The following is a 19,786-nucleotide window of genomic DNA, read 5'->3' on the forward strand; positions in this document are numbered from 1 at the left end:
ATTATCGATTTCAATTTTAGGGACTGACAAGATTTAAAAATGGCGGCAAGACTACCTAGGTTGTTGATATTTACTATAACTATGCATTATTCGTTTCTATTAAGCTAAAATTATCTCGCTGATATACATAAGGCAAATCAGTTCAGCTAGATATGTTTTCATTATAATCAAACATATAAGAAAATATACTTTACAAATGAATAAAAACTTATTCAACCAAGCTGTTGACCTGGGTATGGTGGCCTGGGGGGCTCTATAAACACTGGCGTTGGTGGCGTACGTGGGAAGGTCAGAAGTTCATTCAAACGAAAGACACTCTCGAAGTCAGTCGTGCAACCATACCGCTCCTCAGCAATATATATATCGAAACTGTCTATATTTACTGTCGTGTAATAATGCTCAACGATCTCGTGTACGATTGGCAGCTGATCAAGTTGTTCAGAATGTCACGTCAACTCCTCTCAGAAGTAGTGAAATCACCCGTGGCCTCACATATCATGATAATCTTGGTGTCAGTCCGTTCCAGGCGAGCCCTGCAACTGCCCACAGTTTCTATAATCAAGGAGCAACCCCTCAATTTACAAACATGGCATCATACTTCGATAGACCTTCCAGATCTGAGGCTGAAAGTCCGTTCCATGCAATGGAAAGTATTCACAACTCAGAAAATGTTTTACAAGGTGAGGAGCCAATTCAATTGTTTTCATTCTCTTTTAATATAAACATTACATGTACAAGGGATTGTGATCTATTGTTTTCATGCTAGAGTAACAGGAAATGGCCCGCCTGGGTAGATGTTCACACATACTCCTATTGTAGTGGTTAGGCACAGTTTATCAAACAAAAGCAACTGATATTCAACAATTTCACCCACACAAATGAAGAGTTATTCTGTTTCATATATACACTGTAATAAATTAACCTTTTTATTTCAGATTGCCAGGAAGTGATGTCAGGACTAAATTCGTTACATGAAGTGATGGATAAACAAGTGAAAGTTGGTGAGGATTTTCGTTCAGAAGTGAGGGAACAGATGAAAGAGATTTGTGGTAGAATGAAAAATATAGAGGAGCAAAATGCAAGTAATGCTACGAGAGAACCTGAGACTTCTAGTAAAAAGAAGGAAACACCAACAGAGTCATCAGTAAGTTTGTCATAACTTCTATAATAATGTGCAATTTATAACTGGGTGGGGGTGGGGGTGGGGTGGGGGTGGGGGTTGACACTATACATATCAATCTTACATTATTTGTATTCTATAATATAATAGTATAAAGCATATTACTCATCATTCAATCATCCCTGTGTGCTGATAACACTGATGTATTGTATCAACTTTTAATTTGAGTTGATTTGTTTTTCCCACCAGATTACAACAAGAAACCTTATAGCAAGATCAGGTGAAGATCTGCTGTTCAAAGTACCAGATGGGTGGGTAAATACAGTATTATTTAACGATATATATTCAAGCATAGTGATTATGAGGAGAATTTAAAACGGTTTCTTTAATGTATTGATGAAGAAATTCAGGTACATGTATATTGATATTTTATATGTGTCACACCAGCAGTTTAATTTTAAAAATGTATACATGTACCAGGAATATGTGCTTTCAAATGATGAATTATGAATAAGAAATACTATTTTCAGAATTTTATGAAAACAGATTAACTTCTTACATTTTTATTTTTTGATATTTTGTCATTGACAATTTATATTCTTTTTTTTGAAGATGGAACACAAAGCATAATTTAGAAGTGAGAGATAAATTATTCAAGGAGCTATCATTGAAATTTGGTGACAGATACACAGACGCAGAAAATAGGGGTACATATTTCAACTACTACTATTGTACTAAGGCCAAACAAAAAAGTACTAGTATTGTGTGTTGGTATACATGACCATGCATAATTGTACTGTTCTGACTAATTTGTATGACAGGTAATTCAAAATGGCCCTTGAGGGCGCTTACTTCTTGCCCCTAGCAATGCAATGCAATTTACACTAACATGTGTAATAAACAAAACATGCCATATATTGAGACATGTGTTATTTTAATAAAGTGATAAAAAAATTAGTGTTTACCAGCAATTTGAAGAAACAAATGAAATCAAAGAAAGCTTAGAAAGAACTCCCATGTGCTGAGAGTATTGGAGACACATTAAATATAATTCGAAATTACTTAGCTGAAAACTAATTATGCAAATCAGAAAATTAATATGAGCAGATTTGAGTGTAAAACTAATGAGGTCTGCGCAATGTAACAAAAAATCTATGTTTCCAAGTTTAATTGAAATGTGATTAGAACCAAAAAATTATGAATTATTATGCTTATTAGGGAATTAATATGAACAGATTTTTACCCCCAAACTAATTAGGTTTGTACATTGTCCTAGAGCATCTTTGTACTAAGTTTCACTGAAATGGAATAATTAGTACTTTAGATATCAGTGTGAAAGCTTAAAATTGGTTAATTATGCAAATTAGGTAATTAATATGTAGAGATTTTAACCCACAATTATCCAGGTCTGTCTATTGTCCTACAGCATCCATGTACATTCATTGATATGTGATGTTTAGTACCTGAGATATCAGTGTGAAAGTTGGTTAATTATGCAAATTAGATAATTAATATGCACAAATATTTACCGGAAACTAATCAGGTCTCTGCATAGTCCTAAAGAATCTATGTAACAAGTTTCATTGAAATGCGATGATTAGTACTTGAGATACCCTGAAGCTGAAAATTAACTAATTATGCAAATTATGTGATTAACATGCACAAATATTTATCGGAAACAATCAATCTCTGCATAGTCCTTGAGTATGTAAGTACTAAGTTTCATTGAAATGTAATGCTCACTACTTATATCAAATGCTGAAAATTAATTAATTATGCAAATTAGGTAATTAATATGTACTCATATTACCTTAAAAACTATCAGGTCTGTGCAGTGTCCTATGACATCTATGTACCAAGTTTCATTGAAATGTGATGATTACTACTTGAAATATCAAAAGCTGAAAATTAATTAATTATGCTAATTAGGAAAATTAATATCTACTGATATTACCCAAAAAACTATCAGGTCTGTGCAGTGTCCTATGACATCTATGTACCAAGTGTCATTGAAATGTGATGATTAGTACTTGAGATATTAGTGGAAAAGCCGAAAATTGATTAATCATTATGCAAATTAGGTAATTAATATTGCACAGATTTTTACCCAAAACTAATCAAATCTGCGCATTAGTTTGGAGCATCTGTGTGCCAAGTTTCATCAAAATCCAATGAGTGGTTCTTTAGATATCAGTGGAACAGTCATGAAACAGCCAAAAATCAGCTAATTATCATGCAAATTAGGTAATTAATATGCATGGATTTTTACCAAAACCTAATCAAATCTGCGCATTGGCCCAGAGCATCTATGCACCAAGTTTCATCAAAAACTGATGTATGGTTCTTGAGATATCAGTGGAACAGACGGACACACATACATACACACACACACACACACACGCATACACACATACCAGTGTTCTCCACAATCCAAATTAGCTGGTGGGCGGCCTAATTAGCATAAATTTACATATTAATTTGCATATCATTTACGTACAGCATTCTCGCATTTATGACATGAACTGCAATACACACTAAGTTATTTACTATTCTCTTTTTAATTTAATTGGAACATGTTACAATTTTTTTGAAATACAAACAGATTGGTCAGTATCAATATTTACGAAAAGCAAAAAGTTTGAAATCGGTGATTTATGCGTTCGCAAATTATTCTGCGTTCATGAAATGTAATTCGAGTAACCAAGAGCAAGAACAAAACATAATTGAGTTATAATGTAGAAAATATACGAGATGATTTGCCCACAAAGCCAAAACAGACAATTTGTCAAAACAAAATCCATAACATTTTTATTTGGATTATGCAGAGACCTAATTAGTTTTAATTGGATATTAATTACCTAATTTGCATAATGTTCCACTGATATATAAAGAACCACAAATTGGATTTTAATGAAACTTTTAAAGAGAACTATGCAGAAACCCAATTAGTTTTTGGTAAATATTTATGCTTATTAATCTCATAATTAACATAATTAATTAACACTGATATCTCAATTACTGATCATCACATTTGAATAAAATATGGTACATAAATGCTCTAGGACAATAGACAGGCCTGATTAATTTTGGGTTAAAACTTGTTCATATTAATTCTCTAATTAGCATAATAATTCATATTTTTTTTGTTCTGTTCTGTTCATATTAGTTACCTGATGTACATAATAAGTTTTCAGCTTTTCTATCAATATCTCATGTACAAGTAATTTTGAATTAATTTTTAATGTGTCTTCAATACTCTCAGCACATGGGAGTTCTTTCTAAGCTTTCTTTGGTTTTTTGTTACGTTAAAAAAAAATTAAAAATAAAAAACTCCATGCCATAAATATATACTCCATGTCATTTCATTCTTGTTTACTTCTTTTGTGCAGTAAATGTAAAAAACTCCGTTAGTTTTCAAAATGACGTGTATTGATTAGTGTGTGTGTGAGCGCGCCCTCTACGATACATTCTGAAAAATCTTTCGTGACGTCCACGCCCGTCCAATGAAAAATTAAAAAAACATTCAATTAAAAAACATTCAATTAAAAAAATAATAATTAAATAAAAAAAAAATGATGGTAATTTACGCAAATGTATCACGATGACCTCGACACGACCTCGTATTCACATCAATTTCATGTATGCAAATGTATTCACAATATCCCATTGTGACGTCATCCTCATTCAAATGAAGCCCTGTAATGTTGTAATGTAATTGTTGCAATTCCTATAAAAATGCAATTAAATTAAACTCAATTAAATGCAGTTCTGTATAGGGTTGCATTTAATATTTAGTTTAATTGATTTCAAGGTACAAATGTAGTAGAAATAACATCATACAAATTGTAGCTTGATTTATAATAGTTTTCTAGCTTAGGCTTAGGGAAACAGGGTAAGGTATGGTATACATTACTTCTCCGTGGATTAAATATTGATAAATTGCAAATAGTAAACTGCAAATCATGTCTAATAGGTGGACATACTGATGTTACCATTGCAGGAAATTAATCTATTGGACAGATTGGAAAATATAAGAACCTGTAAATTATTGCAATTCAACCAGTTCAAAATTTCAAATTAATATTGTATTCTTAAAAGTCAACCATTTTTCAAAATTAATTATTTAAAGTGGTTGAAATAATGAGGTTTTACGGTAGTTGGAATAGATTTGTTGTGATTACTTTCTTCTCACAATCAAGCAAAGTACTCAGATGGGCAGAACTTGTACGTGCATGTGATGGTACAGGTCCAAGACGTGAATCAACATGCATAAGCTAACTTTCGACAAATGAATGTAATAATTGTTTTTGTAATTTATGTGAAACAGAAAAGGGGTCAGGTGTTGACATTTCATATGTTTACATTGTACAAATGTGTTGGTTGGTATGTTAGGAATACCAACAAATGTAAGATTGATAGTCATTCACAAACTATACATCAAAGAGGCCATACAGCACTTCAAAGTTGAGAAAGCATCCATTTTCATAGCAAAAATTGATAAAATGGCTTTAGCATGCAGAAATAGTATAGTGAAAAACTATTTTTCAATCGCCACCAAAGCATACTTTTTGGGCAATGAAAAAGTTGCCTTCATTGTCATCGTGAAGTTCAAGTCTTGTATCAAGACTATATGGCAAAGTGGGAGAGGTGGAATGGTAAATGACGGAGACCAATTGGTAGAATTGTTTATTTGTATGTGCTGTCTTTGTGTACTTTTCTGTGTCTTTGCATGCAGAGCTAGCATAGCCTGTCATATTACTGATGTTATTACAGTCAAGCCTATGTTTGTGACCATGTTTATATAAAGACCAACTGCCTACTTATAGTGACCACTTTCAGGAGTCCTAAAGCATGACCTATGAGCAACCTGTGTATAAAGACCACCTGCCTATAGTGACCACTTTCAGGAGTCCTAAAGCATGACCTATGAGCAACCTGTGTATAAAGACCACCTGCCTATAGTGACCACTTTTAAGCAGTCCCAAAACATGATCTATGAGCAACCTGTGTATAAAGACCACCTGCCTATAGTGACCACTTTTAAGCAGTCCCAAAACATGACCTATGAGCAACCTGTGTATAAAGACCACCTGCCTATAGTGACCACTCTCAGACTGTCTAAACATTTATTATTATTACAGAACCGTTGGTGGGGAAACACAGCAAGTAAACATCTCTGCAATAAACAAATATAAGTCAAATTTTGATTCAGCTAATATAAAATTAATTTTAATTTCTTTTATCTAAATATTTATTATTCCCACAGATCAATGCATTCCTTGGTGGCTCACCTTCCAAATAACGTGTCACAGATAGAGATCTTACCAGCTAATGTCAAAGACAAACTGTTGAATATTATGAGCAAGAGGGGGATGCTCACTGATGGGAATGTCAGTAAGGTAAGGGCTGTTACAGTAATCATCACTCTCCCCAATACAGTGGACAAATTTGATTCACTCTTAAGTTTATGACACTATATATTGTAAGTTTAGGTTTGTAGAGAGCTTTTATTTATTGTGGGACATCTAAAAGAAATATATTTTAGATTTTTGAAGTAATGTGTGAAATGCATGACACTGGGGGATTTGTTTTTATAAATCTCCAAAATTCTGCCAGTCATTTTGTTGTTTTGTTTGGTTAATAACTTTTTTACCACCAGACTTTCTCATCTGAAATTATTCTGCACTTATATGCAGACTATAAACAGAACTATTTTGTGAATTTGTGTTGAAAATACCTTAAAAACCCTCAATTAAGAGCCACTTTGTAACACTTTCATTTCTGGGTGGTGCTTATTTGAGGTAACATGTTGACAACCCTGTAGCCAGTGGCTCTTAAACCAGGGTCATCAAACTTTTTCATTGTGAAATAGGGAAGGGGATAGGCAAACACACACACAACCAAAACAGACAAGTAATTATTAATGATGTATCATTGCAATTAATTTATTCTGTATAAATACTGTTATGGGAATAACAAATGTCAAATAAATACGACGATTCGACGTTTCATCGACAATGTGTAGCAATGCCTGAAGTCACGTTTCACTGACAATGGTAGCGATGCCTGAAGTCGGATTTTGTAGCACTCTCAGTGTCTGACCCAACACTCAAATCACTTGTACAATTGTTTACCAAGTTTGGTACGGCAAACTTTTTTCTTGAAAACTGGGAATAACTTGCGTGGCTGTGGCTGGCGTGGTGGTTGATTTGGTGACAATGTAAAATAGTTTCGGATAGAATTGATCTGATCAGCAGCGACAGGAGAGGACATACTTGCAAAGGAAGCATGGAACGAATGATAAAAATGATGCCCAATCACTTGTATTTATGGCAAAAACAATAAATAAAAACACGTTTTTCTATAGATTTGTACGGCTTGGGTACTTGGGCATTGTTTTAATTGCGCTAGACGTCTGACAGTACAGCTTTGGTTTATATTTCCTGTTTCATAATCAAGCCAGCTTATAATGATATTCACGTACTTCACAGTCCACGCAAACAGGGTCAAACTATAGCCCCACCCCTATATAACCAAATACGAAACGATACCGAGAAAGTAACAATTACATGTATTAAAAATAATTTCCTGTGACCAATCGGAGAGACGAAATCATTCATGAAAGCCCAGGCCTGTTACAAGGCATTTTCTGATTGGTACAAGTTCAGATTATTTTCAATTCTCACAAATAGCTAATTTAAATATTTGGGTCAGGCGGGTCACGTAGACTTCACTTTGCTGTAAGATAAGTTGATCGCACAAGTTTGTGGAACTAATCCATTCGACTTCAATTTTGATTATTTTCGGCAAGAGTCCTCTCCAAACTAATGCCAGTTATTTTGTTACTTCCCTGAACATTTTGTCTCGAATCATCCAAAAACAAACGTCTCAAATAAAATGCAAAAAATAACCCAAAATCACGATCAGCGAGAGTGGGCTGCGTAATCATTACATTCTCACAGTCGGAGCTACGTCACGATCTCCCAAACGTTGCCAGGACCGGATTAACACCTCTGTTTTCCCCCACGCTAACTAAATTCCCCCCACGCTAAGGAAAAAATCTTTTGTTTTCTGCTGACTTCCTGTTCCGGTCCGTCTGTGAGAATGTATTTTCGATACCTCCGATTTTCCGATAAAGGCTTTCTAAAATCGTGACGTTCTTTACTTGGTTATAAAGACAACATTGACAATGAATATCTCAACGTGTCCTTCGGTGTTTCGGCAAAAAACATACTAGTAGTTACTACTGAATAGTTTGTGAATTGGTCGATTGTGTGTCAGAAATATAAAATGGACAAGTTGACAGTCACATTCACGCTCTCAGTGCATTTCTTTCGTCTATCATTCTTCCGTTCTCAATTACACAGGACATCAGGCAAGTTATGGGGATAATCTTTATTTGTCTCACACCTTCTGTGGGGCAATAAACAATGCAGGTGGAAATGAGGCATGACAAGCTCGGTGTCTGTCTGATTGTAAACCAGGGTTCTCCCCACGCTGGACGGCGGTGGACGGCGCCGTCCGGCACTCAGAATTAGCGACCGGCACACATGGCTGCCGTTCGGCACTATTGTTTTTGTCCAGGACGCAACAAACGCTCTGAGAGACAAAAGAATGTTCGAGAGAGTGGATAATCAAAGCTTGGGTTGTGTCACCAATTAAAAAAAACAATAGGCGTGAAACGACACTAGTAAGTGTGGCAAACGACACTAGTAAGTGTGGAACCTTATTTTAGCACGGCGGTAACGCATAGAAAAGTGGATTGCCGTACCCATATTTTTACTGCCAGGGTGACGTCAAATATATAAAATCGATATCGGTAAAACCATTCGTCAAAATATAAGGTCAATGGTTAAAACCAAGTTAACGCCATGACTTGTAGCGGCAACATCGTCACCGCCGAGCGGAACAAAGGCAGCCATGCATGATCGGTAAACGACCAGCACAGCCGACGTACCATCACAGACATTGTTGATCACCAAGAAGTCCAGACGAATGCTTGATTAAAGATGTGAATGTTTACATTTTGACGTATGTCACTATTTAAAGTTAAATTTTCTTTAAATCACGATTTAAAAACCCCGGTGAAACGGCCATGCTTTCAACTCGCATCATAAGTGGAGGAAATAAATTCACTTGTGTTCTTCTTGGATCAAACATTCTGATTGGTTGTTTTTCGCGTCAATGCGTGGCTTTGTCCAATCAAAATCATCGTTACGTAGTATCAGGATGCACACAGTAAAATTAACTGTTTCCAGGTCATAGCTGTTTTCAACGAAGCAAATATCAACAAACTTTCGATTCGAATGAAAATTATTTTTTAAGTATGTATTTTTATACATAATGCTATTATTTTTGCTAGAAACTGTTAACTGCAAATCGAAAATCTTCTATTATGTAGATTTTATTACATTTGATCATCTTGCTTTTTGGCGCCGATGACGCACATTCATGCAAGTTTTTTAATGAACCGAACGTTTGTGCGACAACATAAATTTTATATTGCCACGTCCAAATGAACAAAAAATACAAACATAAAATTTCCAGCAGTAAAAAAATACAGAAAATAAGTTATAGTACTTTTTTGAAACATTATTTTATTTTGGCTGACTTCATAAAACATTAGTTTTAAAAAAAACGAATTAACATCAACAAATAGTAATATGATTTCATATTGTAACTGTTGTAAATATTTTGTGCTTTCAATTAGTTATGCATCATGTCTTCAAAGATGATTTGTTTGTGTATTATTTATCCTGTGTTGTGTTGTGATGTTTCATACTGTATAATAAATATCAATACATATGACCTGTCTTCTTGCCAGTATGTGGCCATTTTGAATATTAATTAGTTCATGCATATTAATGAGTGAATATTCATACCGTCCAGCACTCTCTGTCTGCTGGGGAGAACCCTGGTAAACAACCAGGCGGCTGGCGCTTATTTCAGGGTTCTTATTGACAAAACCACTCAACTCTTGGTGGCTCTTAATGGAGGGTCAAATGTAACAAATTTTCACTGAGTGGCTCTTAATTGAGAGTGGCGCTTATTTGCGGGTTTTTACGGTAGGCAACTTGTGGTGAAAAGGTTACGTGAAAGTGATATGAGGCATGTCACATGCCAGTCTGCAACTGACACTAATTACCGGTACATATTACATTGTTTTTCATGTAGCTATAGAAACAAGCAAATTGACCATCAGTCCTGTATATACCGGATAAAAAAACTTATTTGCTTTAGTTTGGGGGTGGGGGGGGTGTGGGTTGGACCTCGAAAATGATCAGTTAATTTGAACTCCATACAAAACACCCAAAATGTCTTTTCAGTGAAAATGAATTCCAGCTAAAATAAATTCTTTCACAGTAATACTAGCCCATGATGTCCCTCATAACAATCAGCTCCGCAAACAATTGATATCAGGTGATGATATTACTGTAGAATATTTTATGTTCGCTTGGAATTTATTTTCGCTGAAGGGATGATTCCGCGAAAATAAAATCCAGCGAATATACTTTTTTTCCTATATTTCACATTAAAGTCATCAAAAATCAGTGAAAATAAATTCCATACAAAACACCTAAAAAGCCTTTTCAGCGAAATTTAATTCCAGCGAAAATAAAGTATGCCACAGTATACCTTTTGATGAGCTCATTAGCATATTTAATATCTATGGGTATGTTTCCCAATTGTTGCTTTCAGTTTTATTAGTGTGCTTTATTTCAAATGTTCCTCTTGCCTCCAATATCTTCTTTATTATCGGTATCTTAATTTGATCCACTCATCTCCAATACATTACAGTTCGTTCTGAGCTTACTTTGATTCAGTCCTTGCCTTCAATACTATCAGCAAGTGGGAGTTCTTTCTAGGCTTTCTTTTATGTAATCTTTGTCTCCATTACCTTCAACATATGGGACTTCTTTTTTAGCTTTCTTGGATTCAGTCCTTAATGTCTTCAATACCGTCAGCACAAAGAGTTTTTTCTAAGCTCTCATTGTTTCTTTACAGGTGATACATATTAAGTTGGAGAACTTGACTTAAGCGAATGTGACATCACAGATGATGGACTTCGAATTCTTAGTCTATGTAAACAGTTAAGAAAAATCGATTTGAATGCTGCCAAGGAAGATAGGACTACCATCACATCAGTTGGTAAGAATTACTGGTAAACAGGAAATGGATTGTCCTTGTCAAGATGATTTTAGCACATGGGATTATTTTCCACATGCATTTTCTGTACTTTCCATAAAAAAAGTCTTATGAATTGCTATTTATTCATATGAATAAAGGCCATTCACACTGGAAATAGCGTGTGGTATTGCTTAATGATTTTTATATCAATACTGTGTCTCACAATATCAAATGTTAATTTCTGTATAATTATTTAAGCATGAAATATTTACAGTGAAAACTGATCTCAAAGCTAGAGGGTCGTCACCTGCGCACACGCAGGAATTGAGTACCAAGCGACGATAACAACACACGCTAAAAACGCAAAGACTCATGGGTAAACACTTTTTGTAAACAATGAAACTTTATGGCTATCTGACGCATGCGCAGGTGACAACTCCCCCCGCTTTAAAAGCAGAAACAATTATAGAAAGAATAAAATACTCGGTAATGCTTAATTTTTGTTAGTAATTTTTACAATTTAAGAATTTTATGACGTTCATGAAGACAACATTTTGTGTCACTGACACCTGATGTCATAGCATTCCTGAAATACTGTCTGCTACAAAAATAAAACCAATTATAGAAAGAATAAAAGTATGCTGTAATGCTTAATTTTCGCTGCTAGGATTTTTTACGATTTAAGGATTTTATGGCATTCACAAAAGCGACATTTTGCAAAAGTTATTGATACTTACCCCTGAGATTTTTTTTTCATTTTATAATTTTCACTGACTCATGAGAACAGTAATTAAAAATACACAAAAACGTTTTGTGAACGGTGACAAAAGTTTTCTTTGGCACTCAATAATTAACGTCCGTATCATTATGGTCTGGTTTTTGAAATAGTTTGGTGTGATATGTACCATGTATGCTTTTAACACTAAAAGTACTCAAAGTCAGTTTTGATCAAGACTTGTAGCCTATTAAAAAAATATATTCATTTAGAACAAAATTATCAAAATTAAATATGAAAAATACATAAAAATAAACAAGATGTGACACCAAAAATAAAAAAAAGGTGTCCAAAGGGTTAAAGATAACAAAATGTTGAGAATGTGTAAATCTGAATATTACTCATATTTTTTGTAGGAGTACAATACCTGGCCATGTCATGTCCTATACTGCACACTGTGTATCTCAGACGATGCCGAAATATTACAGACGACGCTATCATCACGATATCACAACACTGTCGTCAACTCATGCAGCTGAACATTGGTGGATGCCAGCAGTTGACAGGCACTTCGTTGATGGCTTTGGGTCAAAACTGCAGAATGCTGAAATGTGTTAATTTCAACCAAACAAGGGTGAGTTCACTGTATAACTGTTTTGACTGCACCAGAGATAATTTTTGATGTATTTCCGAGGTTGGGTATGGTAAAATATCGTAGCAGTGAAAATGACACGATTTGAAAATTTGTTGCAGTGGTTGATGGATCATGAATATTTGGTAGACATACTGTATACTGGTCTATTAAAAGTGCATCTGTAATAAGGTGCACATAAATAAAAAATCGCATTTGTTATATACATTAAACTATTACTTATTAGTCCCTGTTCGGACGAAGTTTGTTTGTTCCGTTCGTACGTACATACGTACGTCCGGAGCTATATCTCGGACACCCATTGACGGATTTCATTCAAATTTACATGAAGACAATACATAATGTCTTACATATGCACGTTAAGTTACTTTATGATAAGAGCAAAAATGGCCGACTGGCAGCCATTATGGATGTAAAATTTGCTATTTCTGATACCTAAACGTGTCCACAGCAGTTTCTCGGAGATGACTGGGCCGATTTGGATCAAAGTTGATATGCTGATCATACATATTGGGTTATAGGTGCACGTCATATTTTTTCTGTGATTCAAACTAATATGGCTGACTGGTGGCCATTTTGTTTTTCATGATACCCATGCCTACTTTCCCATGAATGCAATGAACATTTCTATTTAAAATTTGTACAACGACAGTATACCAATAGATACATCAACATGAACATTATTTTTGTAATTTGATTCAATATGACTGCCCAATGTCCAATTCTCGTGTAAAAGCACTAAATCATAATTTTTTACAAATCCATCTCCTATTAATGGTTTCGATCTAATCTCAATGACTTCATCAGCATCAAATTGATATGTCAGATCACAAAATTTTGGATGAGGACTGTGTCATTAACAATGACTTGTTTTGTCCATAGAACTATCTCTGTAATTTATGTAACCATATGCACTATTAATAGAATAAATACAATATATATGTGATTTTCCACATCAACAAACGACTGAGACATCACCAGTGAAACAATATGTCAAGATCAAAAAGAGGAGTATAAGTCCAACAAACCTAGATGGAAACAAACCTAGGATACTTTCATCATAATGGTGTTACTAAATTTGAAATTCGATGATGTACCAAATAAGGAGATATTCACTATTATGTATGAGCCACTAATGAATTCAATTTTTTATTGTTGCTAGGTAACAGATAATGGCGTAATTGGTTTAGTAACTGGATGTTGTAAGCAGTCCCTAATGGAAATCCATATGAGTCGTTGTGTTCATCTTACAGATGACTCGGTTGAAGCTGTCATGGAATCCTGTCCTCGGATATCAATACTTTTATTTGATGGATGTCCACTGATTACCGGTAAGTTAGTGATCTGATGTAATGAGATGAAGATATGAAAGAAATGAGATAAAAGTGTAATACATGATCCTATTCGTACTGTTTAGCTGAAGCAAACCCTCTATTGCCATCCTTACGAACCTTTGCCTGATCGAAAAACTGTATATTGATCCATCAATCAGCATTACTGTAACAACAAGTTGCATCAATTTCAAATTTAAACCAATAGATTTTGCCGTTTTATATCACATCATAGTTCAACTGACAAAAGTAAACATGTTACAACACTTGACTTTATGTGCCATTTATCATAGTAATGCACCAGAGCACTCGCCGTTGTGTTTAGTTTTGTCAACAGTGAATACAGGTTTATATTGAGAATTCTGTCAGAGTATAATACTTAGGCATCGGCCCAATAAATGAACCTTGGCTTGCGAAGATTGGTATAATACAGCTATCGCATTAGTTCTTGCGTTTTTCACTTTGAAGTTGCATCTCATTCGTGTAAATAAGAATTACATCACTGCTGATTTAGCATGGCATCTGACTCGTGTCAGCATCTCTGCAAAATTGTTTCAATTGTTGCTTTGTATTGGTACATTATGGTATCGATGGTTTGTGGCTTGCGGCATACTCTTCAGAATAATGGTGTCTGGTATTAAATCGACTGTCATTTAGACAGTTTAATTACAAATCAGAAATAACTTTTATAGCTGTGCTGCTGGTACAATTCTATATACTGTAAGCCACTTTACTTTCACAAGAGACAAATTTTCTATAACATGGAGTGTCAGTGATTCTTCATGAATGCCTTGAAAATCGAAATCACAAAACACGGTTTGCTTAACAAATATGTGTAATTATTAGGTTCAGAAAAGATACTCATCCTGTAAATGTTATGATGCGTCAAAATGGTAATAAGTGGACTGATGAGATGAGTAAACGTTTGTTAAGCAAAAAGCTCTATTCTGTTACTTAGTCACCAGGGGACTTGTACACTAAAAGAAGACAATAAAACAAAGATATTTTTCACAATTTAATTCACTAGAACAATTCAAAGGAAAAATTTTGTAAATATCGTATTGGTTCAACTAAGCAAAAAACAGAATTCCTGTGAGATTAACATCGAGGTGTACCTGCTGTGTTAATTTTTCGTCTGGGTTTCTATGCTAGAATCATTGACAAAAAGATGTTTTTGTCAAGATTGATAAGGTATTAAATTAAGTTTCATGACAGACTGACTTGCTTTCATCATTCTATAAATAAAGAGTATGCATAGAATGCACACATTGTAGAATGCGTCACATTTCTGCCAAATGCCACATTTAAGTGCTGTGCGTGTTTGCTAAATATAAAAATATATCCTAAACATCAAAATGTCCTACATTACTTAATAGCCATTCTGGTACTTTCACTGTCCAAAGATTGCTAAAGTTTGTTATGCACGGTATAGTTTCAGTTACAGCATCTATGTGATATACCATGTAATAACGATATCTATTTTTATTCAATGTCAACCAATCACAGAGTGCGTAACAACAGCGAGATGTGATAATACTTGATAGTACACAATAGCCACTCGCCAGAAGGTAGGGTGAGTGGGTCATGTGACCTGATTAATATGTGTAAATGTTAACACAATTACTTGAGCCTCCAGTCAGTCTGAACACTGCCATTTCTCAGCAAAACAAACACACTACTAAAGATGTTAGAGGGCACTGTTTAAACTGTAGAAGAAATTATGACAGGTCTTCAAAGGCTGATTGTCAAGCATTTTTATAATTCTTGATAAAGCAATTATTCAAGACATTTCATGAAGCTGTTCCATTAGAGAAGTTTGTCACGCAATGCCTTTATTACAGGTTCTGTGAAATACAATTAATTATTCATATTGAATGATCCTATTGTGAAATTTAAAAATATTAGTTAATACTTATTATATTGTCATATTTTTCAGAACGTTCAAGAGAAGCCATTGAAGAATTGAGTGGACCAAATACAAAGATGAAACAGCTAACTTGGACTGTATATTAAAGACAACTGCTACTTGTATTACACATTCTGCGCGATGACTAGTGCTTTGACATTTCAATATATTTTTGAGGAAAAAAATCCACATTTGACTCGTCTCTCATCACACCATTATTTCCTCAATTCGTAAATCAATGTAAACACAACAACATGAGAAATTCAATGTTGTACAAATGTTCAAAATATACTAACCACTCTCATCTCATCCGGTTTTTAATTTGTACTTCTGTGCAAGAGAGGTATCAGATATATTATTCCGTCCATCTTAGAACAATGCCACTGTATTAACTTTTTTCCCTCATTGTTAACTTCTTGTGGATTCTCCACCATGATTTGGTGTTTCAGTCAAAAATTATGTACAATAGTTTGTGTGCAAGATGCCACAACTTGTTCTGACCACTGACATAACAGTGGTGTCATAGTAAAACTTAGTAATGAAAGATTACGTAATGAGTCCCTCCCATTGAATATTTAGGTAATAACATAAAAATTGAATTCACTCAAATGTGAAACTTATTTTATATAACTATATTGTATATATTGTAATAATTCCATTATATATTCATAACCGACTCAAAGTTTCTGTGTTAAAAGCTTGTATATTTATGGTAGATACTTTGACTACATTAGTTTGATAGATTATCATTAGAAGATGCTTGCATATAAATTACTCTCCAAAGGCCAATCAGAACAAGTGTTACAATCAGGTTACCAGTGTTCTGATGTCTGATTGGTTCACTAACCATGTTGATGAGTTTTCATTGGTTTACATAAGGTGTGGAATTTCACATATATATTATGTCGGATACACACAACTTTTATATCATTTTATCAAATGAAAATAGATTTATTTTATTGCCCAATTTATTTTAGAACACAATTCTATGCATGTTCATTTATTAAAATCAGTGTAGAATTTCCAGGTGTTTTCACTATTTTCTCTGTGGGTTTCATATTTAACATGAATGCTGTCAACAGTGGTTCTCCACAAGTTACAATCTGTTATGCTATTTTTCGCTAGGTGTATTTGTTCATGAATACAAAATAAAATAACAGTGTATATAGTTATACTCATGTGTTTTTCATGAATCCTTGGTACTAATACGTCCTATTACTAATTGTGATTTGTGTTACAATACTTTACATGGCTTTATTTCAAAACCATAAAGTCCACAAAAGAAAAAAATCAAAGTCTAAAAGCACGGAATATTTTCATTCATAGTATATATTCAGTTTAAGTAATACATTTAGTTGGTCACTGTTTTCAAAGTCAACATGGCTGACTTTATAAATTTGTCACGATATCTTTTCCTGGTATCTTTCACGTCTTATTTTGACAAGGTAAGGCGAAAAGAACCTTTTTTGACTGATTGCCAATATAATGTCAACTGGTTGAATTCAGTTGATGAGTGGAGAGTTTTAGCACTTGTTCAGTATTTACGACCCTGATCTTGACACAATTAGACTAAATCACAGGTTTGATTGAAATAAATTTGACAGTCAAAACTATAGGTGCGATTTGCAATCAAGACATTTGTAGTTTTCGTACTGTTATAAACAGTGTTAGTTGGAGCTCCCCATTGAGGGCAGATTTATAATGGTGATGGCAGTCAGAACGGTGCCTTCTTTATTTGCATATTATTATAAATCTTAAGCTTTTGAGTGCCAAAGTCAACTTCAGGCACCATCCAATTGTTTGATTTATAGTCTATTTTTCCACAGGAAATGTTGCAAACATATAAAAAAAATGATGAAATACTAATGTCCAAAATTAAAATTGAATTCAGTGAAAATTACAGAAATTGTAAATGAATTTGGGAAAAAATATGGCGCGAAAAGATTTAAAGACCTTTGTGAAGTGCCAGGAGCATAAATAATTAGACTACTAATATACTAGTTTTAATGTTTATTAAGTATCACTGGACGACTACATTGATTTGTATTATTTAGATATCATCTAATATGGGTTAAATCTAGTACCGAGTTAATTACAATTTTAATATGTTGTTTTGCTTGAAAAACCCTCGATGGATGGATGGGGTGTAAGTATCCAAGCAAACTCAGTCGAAAGAGCTCTGCTTGTAAACTCAAAATAAAGTTGACCATGTTTTGCATAGTCGTATATTAATTATTTGTCGTGCTTAAAGTCACCACAATAATCTTGCAATATTTTTCTAGAAATGTCAATTGCCAGAGGCATGTCAGAACGGAGTGCACGCATTGAATCACTGATACCCATAATATCTTATCTTCCACCTCCCAATTGGTCCCACATGACCAAATACTTTTTAACATCAACTGAAAAATGTTGCGTCATTCAGGATGATCTTCTTAAAAGTGGTTCAAACTTCATAGCCCAGTATGTAAGCTCTGGGTATATGTTTTTCTTGTCTGCTGGCACTCCTACCAGTACACAACCAGTCACCGAAGTTTATGTTGGATATCTGTTTTCACCTTCTTGCTTGCGGGCAATTCTCTCTCGGACTGGTGGCTAAAATGTTCGTCACTGGGCTGCACAACATTCTTGCCAACTTGCCTCTGAGTTTCTACTCAGCTTATCAAAGTCTCTGAAGCACCTCATCCGCAGATTGCGCGCACTTCACACCATAAAGTCTTGTCTTCCCAGTTTTCTTACTCTAAAAGAGTAGGCCTTGTCCCGTTTCTGATGGTAGGTCATACCTGCGCTGTATCGGAAATAAGTCACTTTTCTAGCATTTAGCTATGATGGTCGATCTCTCCAGCCATTGACCAGCGAAATCTATTCTGCTATAAGTTTATTTATGGTGATGATATTCAAATTCCGATAGTTGATGTGGAACTATTTTTCTTGGCTACGAGAATTACTGGACTTGCCCACAGAATTATTGAGTAACACTACTAGTCACTCGGACACACTCTGCCACCAAATGGGTAGCCGTCTTTAGCATTGTTTAATAAACATGGCATTATGTATATTGCATATTGCACTATAACTCTGTGCATCTCATATCTGTATCTCTGACAGGAAATGTAGACATTATCTAGTCCATCTGTAACCTCGATACTACCTCGGCTTCACCTCGGCCTTTGCTAGAAGTGCATATCGTACTTCATTTCAATACATCATTCACAAACTCTGCTAATATATCTCTCTTCCATCTTCTGGCTCGCCTTTCATCTTGTCCAACTCATTCATGTCTGCATCGAGCAGTGTCTCCACTGTACCAATTGTTGTACATTATTGTTCACCGTGCCATTACCGAGTCATCTTCAGGTGTTAGCCTTGCCATGGCAATAAGCAGCCCAGGTACGCATGTGCTTCAAAGAGTCGTGTCCCAAGTTGCAGGAATGAATCCAAACAATCAAACTCAAAAACCCTTGACCCAAATGTCGAATGTATCGTAACTGGTGGAATTTCCAGCCATTAACACACAAAATCTCATACTTGTAAACTGGAAATGTCCAAGATCCTCCTCATTTACGCCACTCCTAGCAAACTTTTCCAATCACAAAATGACATCGTGAATTAATAAATAAGTTTTTTTTAGGTTGATTCTTAGCGGTTCCACTTTCGTTTTCTTCTGTACTTACGTACTTGAGATAGGGTTCGTTAGAGGAGAGAAAGGAATGGCCAACAAAGGCGTGAAGTGGAGTTGGTTATTACAACGCTTTATTCTAACAAAGCACTCAAAATCAAGTACAATGTACAATGCTTATATAACAATAACACTATGAATATTAATGAGTAAACTTAAATGAGTGACATATAATTAACATAATAAGTAGGAGGTGTTGATGGGTGGAGCTTACATTTGCACACGGTTCCCGACATCTTCTTTCTCTGATGGCAC

At 34.7% G+C, this 19,786-nt stretch overlaps 3 protein-coding genes across 3 annotated transcripts in view; 2 read left to right on the forward strand and 1 right to left on the reverse strand.

Moving 5' to 3' along the window:
- Window positions 1–19,786, reverse strand: part of LOC102801086 (uncharacterized) — a 204,346-nt gene that overhangs the window by 29,428 nt on the left and 155,132 nt on the right. The gene's annotated exons all lie outside the window — the stretch shown is intronic.
- On the forward strand, window positions 324–2,041 carry LOC144353325 (uncharacterized). The gene is made up of 4 exons (XM_085506262.1): window positions 324–680; window positions 936–1,144; window positions 1,370–1,431; window positions 1,733–2,041. The coding sequence occupies exons 1-4, from the start codon at window positions 587–589 to the stop codon at window positions 1,899–1,901; spliced, it is 534 nt and encodes a 177-aa protein (XP_085362388.1). The 5' UTR covers window positions 324–586; the 3' UTR covers window positions 1,902–2,041.
- On the forward strand, window positions 5,751–15,966 carry LOC144353324 (protein AMN1 homolog). Its single transcript, XM_085506263.1, has 7 exons — window positions 5,751–5,758; window positions 6,387–6,525; window positions 9,064–9,073; window positions 11,141–11,269; window positions 12,380–12,597; window positions 13,778–13,946; window positions 15,883–15,966. Exons 1-7 carry the CDS (start codon window positions 5,751–5,753, stop codon window positions 15,957–15,959), a joined length of 750 nt encoding a protein of 249 aa, XP_085362389.1. The 3' UTR covers window positions 15,960–15,966.

Source organism: Saccoglossus kowalevskii, chromosome 12 (genome assembly GCF_978046115.1).
Source record: "Saccoglossus kowalevskii chromosome 12, keSacKowa6.1, whole genome shotgun sequence".
Lineage (NCBI taxonomy): Eukaryota > Metazoa > Hemichordata > Enteropneusta > Harrimaniidae > Saccoglossus > Saccoglossus kowalevskii.